Raw genomic sequence first — 14,318 nt, 5'->3', positions numbered from 1 at the left:
ACCTTCTTTTACAGCCAAGTTTTACCACTATCTTGGAGTAAGTTCCTTTAAGATATGAGACCACATATGAAACCACAGTTTTTAAAATTCTGGGCTCCATTTTGTGATATTATAACTTTAGGGGACAGGAAAGAAAAAAAATGTGGCAATATCACCCTTCAAAGCACAATATTCAGACATTCTTATTCCATAGTCATATCTTGGCCACTGCTACAGTTTAAATTCAATTAAAAGCTTTTAATTGGTCATCCCTCCAAACTGTCATTCATTTTCAGATATGCCTACAGATCTATTGTCCTAACATAATTTTAGTCTGACACAAAAGTCAATTACACTTATTGTTCATCAGGAATTAACCTCTTATGCATCATCACATTATTACTGTTGCTAGGTTCATTTTGCAAAGATCTTTCCTTTGTCTGTACATAAGCAAAGCTATGTAGTACCTGTGAGTCTCAGTACTGACTGGAAATAACTACTTTATTGGAATGAGACATAAATATTGAATGTACTTCTAAACTGATTGGAATATTGAAATAGGCTGCAAAGAGACAGGTCACCTTCAGCTGTGGGATATTGACACCGATTTTCTGATTAAAAATACCTCTGCCTCAAGCACAATTATTAATGAAGTAAATGGTTATCTGTGTATTTATAGATATTAAAATGATATCTAAATAATTTTTAATCAGATTTCAAAGATGATGTCATTCTAGGGAGGTGCCCTCATGCCTCCATTTAAAACTCACTTATGCATGTCCATTCAGAAAATGGAGTGATCTGGATGATTTGAGAGGAGTAGGAGTATGTGCAGGAGCCAGCTCAGGTATTTGTGAGAATGTGCTGAAAAATATGCTCCCAGGGGAAATTCTAGGGGTGCTCTAGGTCAGCTGGGAGAGGGGTGGAGTCTGACTGTGAGAACAAGGCAGAGAAGTTGGAAGGAAGAAGGATATGCAATTTTTTGGTACTGGATGAAAGGAGTCTTGACTATTTGAGTGAAGAAATGTTTTCTTGCGTTCAGAAAAATCTTATTTTTATGTGAGGAAAGCTCCATTAGGGGTGTGGAACTAATGGTCTGCTTTCCTCTGAACTGAAATTAGAGCAAAGCCCTGGATTTTGACAGCTCACATCAGAGAAGAATCCTGACACAAAGTGAAGGAAGAGATGGGGCCAGGCAGACCTGCCAGTGGTGCTAGAACTCACACTTTTTTCCAGACAATTTGAAGGACTAGGTGTCTGTACTCTCTCCCTGAGAAGCAACCACAAGAACTGAATTTGAATAATAACACAGACACTTAGGAAATTGTCTCATCAATAAAACAGAAACATTCACTGGCAGATTTACCTGCATGGCTCATCAGCCATCCTGCCAAAGTATTTCCTGAAACTTCCCTGAAATGTCCTAGATGGAAATTATCTCCACATACAGAAGTTGTTTGCTTCCTTTAAATTGATGTGGCATTTTCCACAGCATTGTGATTGATTTATGATTTTATTCAGCACAGAAATGTCAGCACAGACATAAGGACCTGTGCAATTAATTTTTCAGGAAGGGCAAATAGAGCCAGTGGGGTGAAAAGAGCAAGTTAGCATAAAACATAAAAGCAGGATGATAAAACTCTGAAGTATGGCACGTGCAGAGGTCTGTGTCTCAGTATTCTATGGCCTGATGGAAAGTATAATGATACAGTGAAGAAAACAGAAGCCATCTAAAATAAACTAAGGCGGGCAGAAAAACAGTGATGTTACAGGGGCTACTACTTCAATTAATTTTGTTTGTGTCAAGACTACCACATGTAGTCTGTGACTATAGCTATACTAAAGCCTGCTGTAAAGTTTAGTGGAATCAATTGTAGTTTTCCTCTCACAACTTATCTCTAGCAAGACATGGCAATGAGATAAGGAATCAGAGGTAAAAAATTATGTAAAACAAAAAAGGTTTTCCTTAGCCAGGAGTGCAAAACTGAAGTCCTAACCTCAATCCTGTTGCTGATGAGTCGTGTGCTTTCTGATGCTTTTACATGCCATATGTACACCTGATTGTTGTACCCGCAAAGGTCAGAGTGAAGTCCTTAAATGTTTGCGGGTCCTTCCGTGTGGGACAGTCCCGATCCCGGTGAAACACCGCAGCCGAGAGGGCCGGGGCAGGAGTCACTCTCGGGGAGCGGACTGCGGAGCCGACCCCGGCCCGTGCAGGGCTCAGAGAGGGCTTTTCACTGCTGCCACCCGTCTACTCCAATCGGGCCACAGCCCTTCCAGGCTGCCGGGACCCGGCCGGGCGGCGAAAGCGCGGGGGGTGACACGGAGCGGAGCGGCCGGGGCGGCGGGGCCCGGGCCGGCGCTGAGGAGGAGACTGCGCCCGGTGGGTGCAGCGCTGCTGCCGCCATCCTCGGCCGCGGGGAGTGCCCCCGGGACAGGGTCTCTTGCTCGGGTCGCGCCACTTGGGTTTCAGGCTACGGCGCGGTCTTTCGGCAGGGGAAAGGGGCGGGGAAGGCGGCTCCGGAGCGCCCGGCGGGGCCCCGGGCGGCGGCGGGCGCGGGCGGGAGCCAATGGGTGCCGCGCGGCCGTGTGACAGGCGGGGCGGCCGCTGCCCCCGCCGGGCGGGGAACCTGCACGGCGGCGCTCGGCAGCATCATCCGCGGCTGCGGGGCTGACACACGCCTCCATCCTCCTCTTTCCCGGCGGCCGCTCACACGCGCCTCGCCGCGGGCGGAGCGGAGCGGAGCGAGGGGCGCCGCGGCAGACAAAGCAAAGATGGCAGGGATCCTCGCCTGGTTCTGGAACGAGCGGTTCTGGCTGCCGCACAACGTCACCTGGGCGGACCTGCAGAGCACGGAGGAAGCCACCTTCCCACAGGCGGAGGACCTCTACCTCGCCTTCCCCCTGGCCTTCTGCATCTTCATGATCCGGCTGCTCTTCGAAAGGTAACGCCGAGCGCCGAGCGCCGCGCCGGGCTTGGCTGGGCGGGCCCAAGGGCAGCCGGGGAGCCTTGTCAGCCCAGCGTCTGTCCCCGCCGCCGCTTCTGCCGGCCTCACCGGGCCCTTGCCTTATCCCTGCCCTCGGTCGGTCACGTAGCGGGCCCGATGCAGGAAGGTGGAGGGGTTCGAGAGGCAGCGGCGCGCCGTTCCCGCTGCCTGCGGCGCGGCCCGGCGCGGGCACTAGGAGGCGAGATCTGCCCGGGAATGGGCGCAGCCCTCCCGCCACCTGCGCCGGCCGCGGCGGGCGGGGAGAAGGGCCCTCCGGCACCTGTGCGGGTCGGGCCGCCTGCCCGACCCCGCCGGGGTCCAGTCCGCCCCCCTCACGGGAGCTCGGCGAGAGGAGCGGTCCCGGCAGGAGAGTTTGCCCGTGCCCCGGCGCAGGGCCGCTCTCCGCAGCCAAGCCCGCGGCGGGTGCCCGGAGCGGCGGCGGGTTCGGCGTGGGGACTCAGGTGGGAAGGGACAGTTCTTGGTGAGCGCAGCCTGGGCCAGCGCAGGGGTCTGCGTGACAGATGGTATCAGTGAGCGGTCCTTGTCGAGCATCGGAACACTCCGGGGGCTGCCAGGATGTGGAAGCTCAGTGATGAAACGCGCCAGACGCTGTTCATCCCTGAACCACACTCACCGTTCTTCGAGGCTGCTGAACTCATGAACCACGTTTCACAAATAGATAAACACGTATATACGTATAGTTAATCACAAGGCGCCGGACTAGCGCTGGGTGAGCAGGGGCCGTGTTCTGTGTGAGCGGTGCCGTGCGGCGCTGGGCAGGGGCAGCTGCAGCCCAGTGGGTGCTCACTGGAGCACGCTGCTGCGCCGCTTGACAGAGGTGCTGCTCCTCAGCAGCTGAGAACAAAAGAACCATTCCTTATGCCAGCACCTACGTGTTTTCAGCCTTGTCTTCTTAGGCATGCTGTTAGGGTAGTCAAGGGAGTTACAGGAGGACCGGTAGTTATTACATGCCAGAGAAGGGCTGTAAAGATACTTCAAAAATGATAATACAGCTGATCTGCCAGGTACCATTTCAAAATTCCTAATATTCCCTCTCCCTGGTTAGAACTCGCCTGTATTCCTTGCTTGGTTGAGAGGACCATATTTGTTTTGAAAAATAAGCTGTCGTGGGCTGTTGTCTTCTGCGTTGCTTTACAGATTTACTAAACAACACAGAAAAAGTTGCCATCTGACTGAAAATCTGAGGTTGTGAAAAGTTAATTGAAACAATTGCAATATAGTTACAACTGGAGAAATGAATACAAGTATTTAGATTATGTCAAATAATTAAAATTTTTTTGCAATCAGTATGATGTGTACTTTTGAGTGTTGAAAGTGGGTGCATGATATTGCATGTCTTGTCATTTGAACTGCAGAATGCATCAGAGCAGGACTGTGTCTTGATGGAGGGACAGTTCATCGAGAGATTGTTTCAGCCTCAAGTTTAACTCACATTTCTGCTAATACTGATGTGGCTGTTGTTATCATAGAAGCTACTCTGATTATGTAGTCGTTTTGTATCCACTTACTCTTGTTTTTCTTCATAATTAAAAATGTTTAATTTTACAATGAATTCTGTTTTTAAGAATTATACATACGGATGAGAAAACCAGTATTTTAAAAATTCTCTTATATTCATTAGACTGATTTTGAAATTTATATCTGGAAATGTGTTCTGCTAACCTGATTGTAGGTGAGAGACCTCCAAAGATGTTTTATTAACAATTACTTAGGCATGTGTTTTTTTCCTTTTAAAATGAAAATCAGTTTCAAAACTGCACTGTGAGAGTAGGATCAGGCTGTTTTGTGTGGGATTAATCCATGCAGCATGGTGCAACAGTGATTTTTCACGTATAGCATTTTACCAAAGCAGGCTGAGCAAAAGCAACTGGACCTGATGAAAGTACGGGGATTGTGCATGGATTTGAGTGGAGGAATGATCCAGCTTTATTATTACCTATTGTTAATTAGTTTTTTTCAGATTTCTGTGCTTTGATTGTTGGGAGCTACAGAAATCCTTCTGGCACATCATCAATTAAAGGTCTGCAATTATGCATGACTGAGAAGGGGAAGAGAGGAATATCTTTGAAATTGATTTTTTTTTCTTTCTTCTCTCTGTTAAAATGTGGGGGTTTTTTTTAACTCAAGTTGTGGATGACTGATGAATGTGCTGCATCCTGCAACATGCTCTTGCAAATGTTTAGCAGTTGCAAAGGTAGCAGCTAAAGAAAAAATAAATATAGGTTCTGTAACCCATTTGAAAAACTTGCAGGTTTATTTTAGATCTATGACTGTACTGTAGTACTGTAACATCAATGTATTCTATTTTTTTTTTTTAATACCTTAACTCTAATACAGGTGCTCTTGTAATTCTGTACACTGCTATCTAAGCAGACACAAGGTGTTAAGAATCTGATTATGTGTTTGATATCCATTATTTTCAGACTGCTTCAAAGCAGCTGACTGCTAGGCTGCTGGAGTTTATTCCTCTGCTTCACAGGAAGGGTTACTAACTTCATGAATCCTCACAATAGTAAGAAATACAGTTTAAGGGAGTTGGACTTCACATATCTTTGCTTACAAAGTTCTTGAGGTGTTTGGAGGATACAACTTAAAATGCTGCAAGGTGATATATATGTTTATATTCTATATACGTATGTATTTGTATCTACGTACTTGCAGGTGGAATTGAAATGATAGAACTTGGAAATTTTATTCTTTGCATATACACGTACTATTTACAGAGTTAATCCTACAGGGATTTTTGTTGTTGTTGTTTGTTCATGGTTTGGTGAATCTGCTAACCAAGCCAAGAAAATAATCTAGACACTTCTTGATTTTTTTCCTCTTTTCAAATGAGTTACTTTTTATTAATTTCCTTGTCCTGCTATCCCTTACAAGTCCTCTTAAATGAAAGGAAAAGGTAGATTAGAACATTATTTATATGTTCAACTGCCTCAGCAAGAGAGTCTGATGATGATGGGTGCTCTGAAATAAGGTTTGGTCTGAGGTATAATCTCATAGCTTTGAGCTTTAGTGCATGTGTCTGCTGAGCTTGTCGTAGTTATGGATGTAAAAAGATGTTGACATACTTTAACAGCCTTTTCTCTTTTCCCTTCCTTCTCATTCATCTCTTTCTTTAAACACAAAGTACGTTTTAGAAAACTATAATAGCTAAGCACAAGGATAGTGTTACCTAGTAATTTGGAAGATGGTGGTGCAGTGAGTAATGTGGGAATGTATTTCCCCATAGTATATATCCGTTTTGTGTGTCTTACAATGTTTTTTAAAGGCATGTAAGCAATTAAGGACACCCTCTGTTCTATACAATGCCTTCAGGTAATATAAGTGCTCAATAATATGTCTCTGTCTTCCTGGATCCTTTCCAGTTCTAGTATGAGAAAGGTTAAAGCTGAATTGAAACTGGTCTTACTAATAGCATGGTATTGTAGTTTTGATTGGCCTAAAAAATAAAGAAATACCTGTTATTCTGGGCAAATACAATTTTTCTTATTTTGTTTATGGGATAACATGGCTCTTCTCCCTCTGTGCTAGAGCTCACTGCTCAGAAGCAGCATCCTTTCCTGAACTCCTAATCATATCCTCTGTGAGGAGTGTGTCTTATACAAGAACAGTATTCACTTAGCAGTCTGTGTTCTTGTTGGACACAAAGCAAGAGGATAACACTTTGGTTTTAGACACTTCTCTCAAGGCAGAAGTTGATGGAATCCTCCAAATGGATTCCTGACTTAACAGATTTCTGATGTGGTCCAACAATCTTCTGAGTCAATTAGTCTTTACACTTGGCTCATCTATTGAAGTTACTAATATTTCACGTTTACATTGTAGTTGCAAATTTATTTCATGAAATCACTCCATGAATCAGCAAACTAAGCTTATACTGCTTCTATTGTAATCTGGCTGTGATGGGGAGCAGTTCTCAAAGGTGATGCTGATATTCTGCAGTTGATAGAATGGCTCATAAGGTCAGAGATAGCTTGATTATATATAGCAGCAGCCCTCCAGCTGCACTGACTTGAGCTGAGCCAGCCACATCATTTACTATTACTCCCATCAAGATACTGTAGACATTGAGCATGTGGAAATTCATGGCTTTTATATGAAAATTTATTTTTGTAATGATAATTCAATCTCAAAGGTAACTTCAGCTGATTTTCATTTAGTATGACACAGTAGAATTCCTAGCGGATCTGGGTGATGTGATGCAATGATTGTCTGGGCATGTATATGTATATATTTTTGCTAACTATAAAAATTCATTTGGATGACAATATATGCAGTCTTACAAGTATTTCTGGTGTGTAGTGTGTACATACAAATTGATTTTTGTACTCCCTTGGACATGTAGTATCAGTGGGATTTTTTTACAGGAATGAAATGGTAAGGGTCTCCAGACTGCCTTGTATTAATGAAATATCTTTCAGGTTCACTAACCTAAAGTTCATTTTAATATTATTAATGATGCACATTAAAGTTTGGTCTGAAGTGATGAAAAGCCTTCTTTGCACCCACAGGTCACACTAGGATAGTTAAAGCTAAGTTAATCTCTAAACCACTTGCATAAAGCTAAATTAATCTCTAAACCACTTGCATTTTTTCCTCAGTGCAAGTGCAGCAGAAGATTTCTTCTAATAATTCTAATAATATCTTCACTGCATTGGTTTCTCCTGTATGGATGAGGTCAATAACCTATAGTACTATATTAAAAAAATAAATCTACCTGGCGTTGTGAACCCTATTGCACAGAGGTTAAAGCTTGGAATGTGTTCATTGGCATAAAAATCTTGCATTCTTGAGGCTATTTGAGTATTTGTGCTTGCAGTAGTGTTTATCTATCATTTGCAAAAGCTAGTAGCTCTATTTTTATCAGTAGTGAAATAACGTAGCATGTGGTGTCATCAAATCAATTCACTGCCCATTTGCCATCCTCTGAGATAAACTTAGTATTTTTAGTTCCACAAGCAGAAAGAGAAAAAGGCTTAATAGAAATGATGCTGAAATCCTCACTTCAGCATTGGGATCTCTTTTCACTGTTTTTCCTGCCTGAATTCATTCTATGTCTATATGACATAGAGAAAGTTCAGATACCTGAACTTTCATTGGGACTGTGACTATGTCCATGGGACTCCTATCTTTTCACTGAGAAGAGACTGGAAGCGAAGGCTACTCTCAGTTTTTACTTTCCCATGGTGTTTGACTTTAAGCTATGAGAAGTGCTTTTATACCAATACTGTCTACCCTTGAAATGGTACAAACGAGCTAAACTGCCTGGGCTAATGAGAGATGCTTTCCTGCAGTGGCAGGGAGTTGCTTATTTGGAAGTAAGACTGTGCTCTATAGCTCAAAGTAAAGAGCTTACTCAAAAGAGTTTCTGATCACAGACGTAATGTGAAAGGAAGATCAGAGTGGTGCATTGTAATATCCCTTGTGCTTGCTTTTCCTTGTGTCTGTTGTGACTGTGTGATGTACTGATGAGATGCAGTTGCCTCCATAGTTGGAGATAGACTGCTTGGTGTGCCTTTATTCAGGGGACTGCTCAAACAGGTTATGTTCCTTAACATGCACAGAAATTAGCCTTGATATGGCAACTGCTGAAACATCGTAAGTGGGCAGCATAAATGTGGAATGCTGGTCTAAACCAGTGGGCATTACAATGTGACAGAGCAGACAAAATTAAATCTTCACGAAATGAAAGTGAGCTCAGAAATTTTTTGGGGTGGTGGGTGAACTCAGGTAGCACTTCTCAACCAGAAGGAGACCTGTGCAGCTGGGGAGCTGGAGCACTCCAGCCTCTCATCAGTTTACTATCAGGATTGTGGCTCTCCTGAGCTCTGCTATAGCACATGAGACCAGAGCTTTGTCAAGACCAGAATCACCCTTGGAACTGGTAAGACCAGTTGTTTCTGTTGAAAACAAAGGTCTAGGAAATGAGTGGGTCATGAATATGTGCCTGTTGACAACTTTTCTGCGTTTGTCCATTAGCTTTTCTCAAACTTCCTGATTCAATACTTCTGGTTGTCCAAAGCATGCTGATGGATGAGATGGTCAGGTCCAGCAGGGTACAATTAATTCCTTTTATGGGCATCATGAAAGAAATTGTTGAGTAAAAGAAAAACAGGTGGTTAGACCACAAGCAGAAACGTGTTGTGTGTATATTGAAGCAATAATTGAGTGGTAATTGAGTGGTTGATTCTTATCTGTCAAGTTTTCCCACACAGTAGTATGAGAGAAGGGTGAGAACTGATATGATAAGAGAGTAGCCTGAAAATGTGAACAGTTCCAGCGCCAAACATTTCCCAGTCTTACAACACTTGTACTAAATTAACAGTGATTGCATTGTTATGGTGACAAATTGAACTGTAGATGGAGTCCTGGGAGTGCTGGTGGGCAGAGATTCTTAATGGTGTACAGTGAAAGGACAAGACCAGCAAGCAATTGACATGCAGGAAATTTTGTTTAAGCAAACTTTTACTTGGGATGGTGGTGAAACACTGGTTACCCAAAGAGGCTGTGGAGTCTCCAGTTGTGGATGTACTTAAAAAACATGGGCATAGTCCTGCACTGATTGACCATCCAGTGGACTTGGTGATCTCCAGAGGTCTCTTTCAACCTTGGCGATGATGTGAAATCACAGACCTTACTGAATGACATCAGTGCAGGGCTCCAGGGCGCTCCTGAGACCTGTGTCTGCATCAAGTTTGTAAACTGTGTTGGAAAACTGAATTGGAGAGGATTAAGTTGAAGTTCTTTCTATAGAAGAAAATTAGGGCAGAACACATAACATTTGATTGAGTGGACATACGGATTTTCCATTTTTGGTAGGATGGATCTTTTGGTTTTATTGTAGTTTGGTGTGATGAGATGTAAATTGAGAAATTGATGTTGACCTCTTATACCTAAGGCAGGAATTACTTTATGGGTACCCAAAATGAAGTCTGAGTTGCTTTGAAATAAACACATTCTATTCCCTTCTAGGATCAATGCTTTGAGTCTTCTGCAGCATGAAATTTGATTATAGCAGGCCATTTTCAGGATAATTTTAGTTTTGTTCCACTTAAGTTGTTTCTTTTCAATACTGAAATATCTGTAAGATAATTTTGGATTTGAAAAAAATCATGGAAAGGAGTACTTAGATGACAGAAAGCAGTAATCACATGCCTTACTGGAAAAGTTTTTATTCCCTTTTTGTTAAGGATATTAAGAGCAAATCAGACTTAGGGGGGAAAAAGAGAGAAGCCAATCTTTAGTTTCACATTCACTAATTTTTTGGTAATAGAATACACAGTTGAAAATATATTTGTGTATGTGTGTGACAGAGGGTAATTTATATACCACAGTGACATCATATCACTCTGATGCAATGTGCTTTTTTTCTATTTTATTTTTAGTATCATGTAATCAAAAAATAGTTGTAAGGAGTGAATGTAAAATATTGACTGCTCTAGAAAATTAGATATTTCAAAATGTCACTTTTTGGGGTGAAAATGAAGCAGTTTGATATTTGACACAAGAAACATATCTTTCCTGCTAATTAGAGGTACTGTCATGTGTGCTAATCTGGAATTGTTACTTTCTAGAGCATTTATAGGAAACCTGAAAAATACTTGGCTTTCTTCCAGTTTGGAATGCAATGGAAAGTTAGAAATGTCAAAATTTCATCAGGAACAGATGTCCTGACTTTCAGCCAACCCTGATAAATGGGTTTGGTTACAAGACAAGGATGTAGAGTTAAAAATGAGATCTCTATAGCATTGCCAGCCTCCAGAATCACACATTCTTCACCAGGGTTAACAGTTTGTATCATGCATAATACACAGGAAGTTTATTGTGTTTTTCTGTTTGTTTAGTGTTATATTGGAGGAAAAAAAAACCTCTTAACGGGTTCATTTTCTTGAAAATAGTCTGATGATTTTTTAGTCATGGCAAGAGTTTGAATCTCTAGCCTGACATTTACCTTCAGTTGCCAAGATGGGAAGTGCACTAGCAGAAATAGAGCACTACTTCTTGCTTGCTTTTCTATTGAGAGCTGACTCCAAGGTTTGAAGAGAACTCAGCCACTTGTAACCATCACATAAGTATTCCTTGTGTTTTACCTTGTTTCCTGATGGGAATAATTCAGGTGTAACACCAGAGTGATTTAGAGCTTTAAACATTAATAAGAAATCTCTTAAGTAAATTGCCTCAAAGGAAAGAAACTTCAAATTTACTTTAAAGCATCTGCTTTTGCACTTATTTTTAAGAGTTCTCGAGGGTTTCAAGCTGATCCTAATTTTATCAAGACTTTCTCAGTTTGGTGTGAAAACAATGTGTTGGTCATCCTCATCTCAAAATGCTTCACATGTTTATTAGGAGCAAACCATCTCTTCTTTCACATTTTCTTTCTGTAAAGTCCTATGTCTATAACAGGAATTTTTTTTCAATGGTTTGAAAATAACCCAAGGTCATTGACTAAGAAAATGACATCTGCTAAATAATCTGTCATCCTCTTCCAGCTCTCAGACTAGAGCACAGCACATTGAGAAACTGTGTATGGAGAGGAGCTATCTGTCAAAGCAAGGATGTTGCCAGCTATGTGGTCCATGAAGTGATTCTTTCATTTCAGTCCTGCATATCCACTGTTTTGTGTACAATATGCAAAAGACCTTGCTTCCCTTGAATATCCATAGCTGACTTGGGGCCTTGACCACAATAGGAAGCTGTTATTGTGGACTTTGTTTCACTTTTTTGTTTATTTATGATGGTGGGTTTCTGTCTGGGGGAAGACTTGCTGGAATGAAGAGCCAAGGCAGTAGTATCCAACATCTTAATTTTTCTTTTTGTTCACACTGTAGAAATTTCAAATAAAAAGTGAGATTAGCTTCATCTTCATATATAAAAAGTCTTTGGTAACCAAACATTACCACTTACATCTTGTCTTCTTTTTCAGACTTGCATTAACTTCACTTGGGGCTCCTGTGAATCTCTTGCAAAGCTTTAGGCCTGCCTGATGCACATGGACTGGTAAATCCTAAGTCATACATGAAAAAATAAGGGTCAGAGGTTTTCATGCTCCCATCCCAGTGGCTTCATCGAGTTTGCTGTGAAACATCCTGGAGTCTATACATCAGGCTGGTTGTTGGTCTTCCAACGTTAGCATTTGTTTGCCTAGATGAATTTTAATCTAAAAAGAGCATTATTTTTGTGAAACTGTAGTACAAGCATATAGAGAGAGTTTTGTCACACAGTCTTGTCAGATTATTTTTGTATAGTAAGGTCTGCAAGAGGTGTAAATTACAATTTCTTTGAGGGTGATTGAACTGATTTGAGGGTCTGTATTACGCTTAAATATTATTTATTTGCTCAAATTTCCTGAGTCTGTTCTGGCAGTATAAATTAGAAATCAACTTTTGCTGAGTTCTGGTCTTTTATCAGCATATAGCTTCTGTGAAAGATCAGAAATTTTATGACATTATGCATGGTCACATATAACTGTGGAGTTTTAGTAAAATAGTAATCTTACCTAATAATTAGGTTGCTGGTTTAGTAATTAGGAAGCAGAAACAATTCTATCTCAATACCTATATATACATGTATATATAAATATATAATTTGTTTTTGCATTTCATTTTTCTTTCCTTGACTAACTGCCGCGTTTTCCTGCCTCTTCTATTTTTTCAGGACTAGTAGTATGTAGTAGTATACTAGTAGTGTACAGCCAAAAAGTATTAATTTTGTCTGAAAATCCTCACACAAGAGGTTGATTAACATTTGATGTCAACTAGAATGACTTGCTCTTTTTTCAGAGTATGAAGTGCTCCTACATGCTGTAGGGTGATGGAGCAGATGTAAGGGACTATGTGCTAGCCTTGCTACTCCTTTCTCCAGTCCCTTTAAGGAGAACATCTCTAATAGTGACTGAAGACTGAGCCTGCTGCTCAGTGGCAGGTTGCTGATATGCACCTTGTGGGCAGCTTTCCTGTGTCCTGCCTCAGTTCTGCTCTTGCACAAAGATGTTTTCTAGTGGAGAGCAAGGTTTGATACATCTGTTCTGTGGTTGTAGCTCCTGTCTACATGTATAGAGTGGCCTGGAAGTAATATTCAGGTGTTGCCCTAGCAGGCAGTGTGCTGCAATGCATTGCTGTCAGTCCATGTGACAGGTAGTTTAATGTGAACCCAGATATTCTATGTAAACTGTAGTAATTTCCAGAGTAACAATATAAGCAGCTATTAAGAGCTCTGAGGACAAACAAACAGAAAAAGTGTCATCCTTATGATGATGATGTTTGTTCCACATGTGATGCTTTTGTGATTTTGAGAGTACAGTGGGGTGTGTGTACATGTTGATATTAAAATAGTTTGTAATGATGACTGTCATTACAAGTCAGTCCATGGCTGTCTCAACAAGTCTTCCACTCTGCTTCACAACAAGGCTTTTTTTGGCTTGCCTGGTAGTGCTGCAGGTATTTGTTTACACTGACTGACATAAAGAGGCCTCTGAATAAGTACACTTGCATAATGAACAGTGCATTAATTGGATCCACCCTGTATTTTCTTCCAGCTTCCATTCACTGGGCTTTCTTCAGTTGAAGGCTTGGCAAATGTTCCCTCTCAGCTTTGCCTACAGAAGAGTGGTTACCAACCAGGAAACTTTATCACAGGCGTGGCCTTTGCATCCTCCTGGCCCTCCACACTTCTGGCCTGTGGGAGAGTAATAAAAATTACTCTAGTCTGTTTTTTGCTGTTGATGTTGTGTTATGGGTTATGCTGTTAAAGAGTGAGACCCCTGCCCTCAGGAGGTCTAAATTTGAATATTATAATCAAGTAGAGGACTAAGACTTAGTGTTGTGTTTTCTGCTGATTATTTTGAGTTATCTATTATGTGGCCTGGGATCCTTTTTTTATCATATGAGCATAACTACAGTAACTGCTTATTGCTACTGAAAAGTTTTCATATGTTATAGTGAGAATTATCACAGATAGCAAAAAGTTTTTAGAACTTAATGCAGAGTGTGCCATCTTGCTGAACTCTTAAGCTCTTTTCCCCTTGGACAGTTTACTCTAGTTTTACAGGTGCAGTTGCTTCTGTCCTAAAATAATTTCAGAATGTGTCTGGGGTATGTGAGGATAGAGCAGAAGCAGGAAGATGGAAAATTTCACCTTCACACTGCAGTTTTATGGGATAATTTTCTCCCCCTCTCTTATATAAGACTTACATGTATAAGGTCTCAGTTGATTGGCAGTGGCCCTCAACTGTATGAAGCCTTGACTTCTAAAGGAGTAGCATTAATCAGTCCCATTCCTGGTTTGACACGGGCAGATCTGGAAGAAGATGAAATTAACTGCAAAACATGC

At 41.7% G+C, this 14,318-nt stretch overlaps 1 protein-coding gene and 1 long non-coding RNA gene across 3 annotated transcripts in view; both read left to right on the top strand.

Annotated features, from left to right (window-relative positions):
- Positions 1-2,372: 2,372 nt before the first annotated feature.
- Positions 2,373-14,318, top strand: part of CERS6 (ceramide synthase 6) — an 88,473-nt gene continuing 76,527 nt past the window's right edge. Inside the window, exon 1 of one of the 2 annotated variants that reach the window (XM_079311822.1) lies at positions 2,373-2,924. In XM_079311822.1, coding sequence (XP_079167948.1) covers positions 2,755-2,924 — 170 coding nt within the window. In that variant the 5' untranslated portion in view covers positions 2,373-2,754. The remainder of the gene's footprint in view (positions 2,925-14,318) is intronic. The other variant, XM_079311823.1, reaches the window with a different exon arrangement.
- On the top strand, positions 3,748-13,663 carry LOC306804785. Its single transcript, XR_013775001.1, has 4 exons — positions 3,748-3,804; positions 3,884-3,991; positions 11,914-11,987; positions 13,525-13,663. It is a non-coding gene; the product is annotated as an uncharacterized lncRNA (long non-coding RNA).

This window comes from Erithacus rubecula (genome assembly GCF_903797595.1).
Source record: "Erithacus rubecula genome assembly, chromosome: 8".
Classification (NCBI taxonomy): Eukaryota; Metazoa; Chordata; class Aves; order Passeriformes; family Muscicapidae; genus Erithacus; species Erithacus rubecula.
Note: the sequence above shows the minus strand (reverse complement) of the source record. Positions and strands in the feature narration are given on the sequence as shown.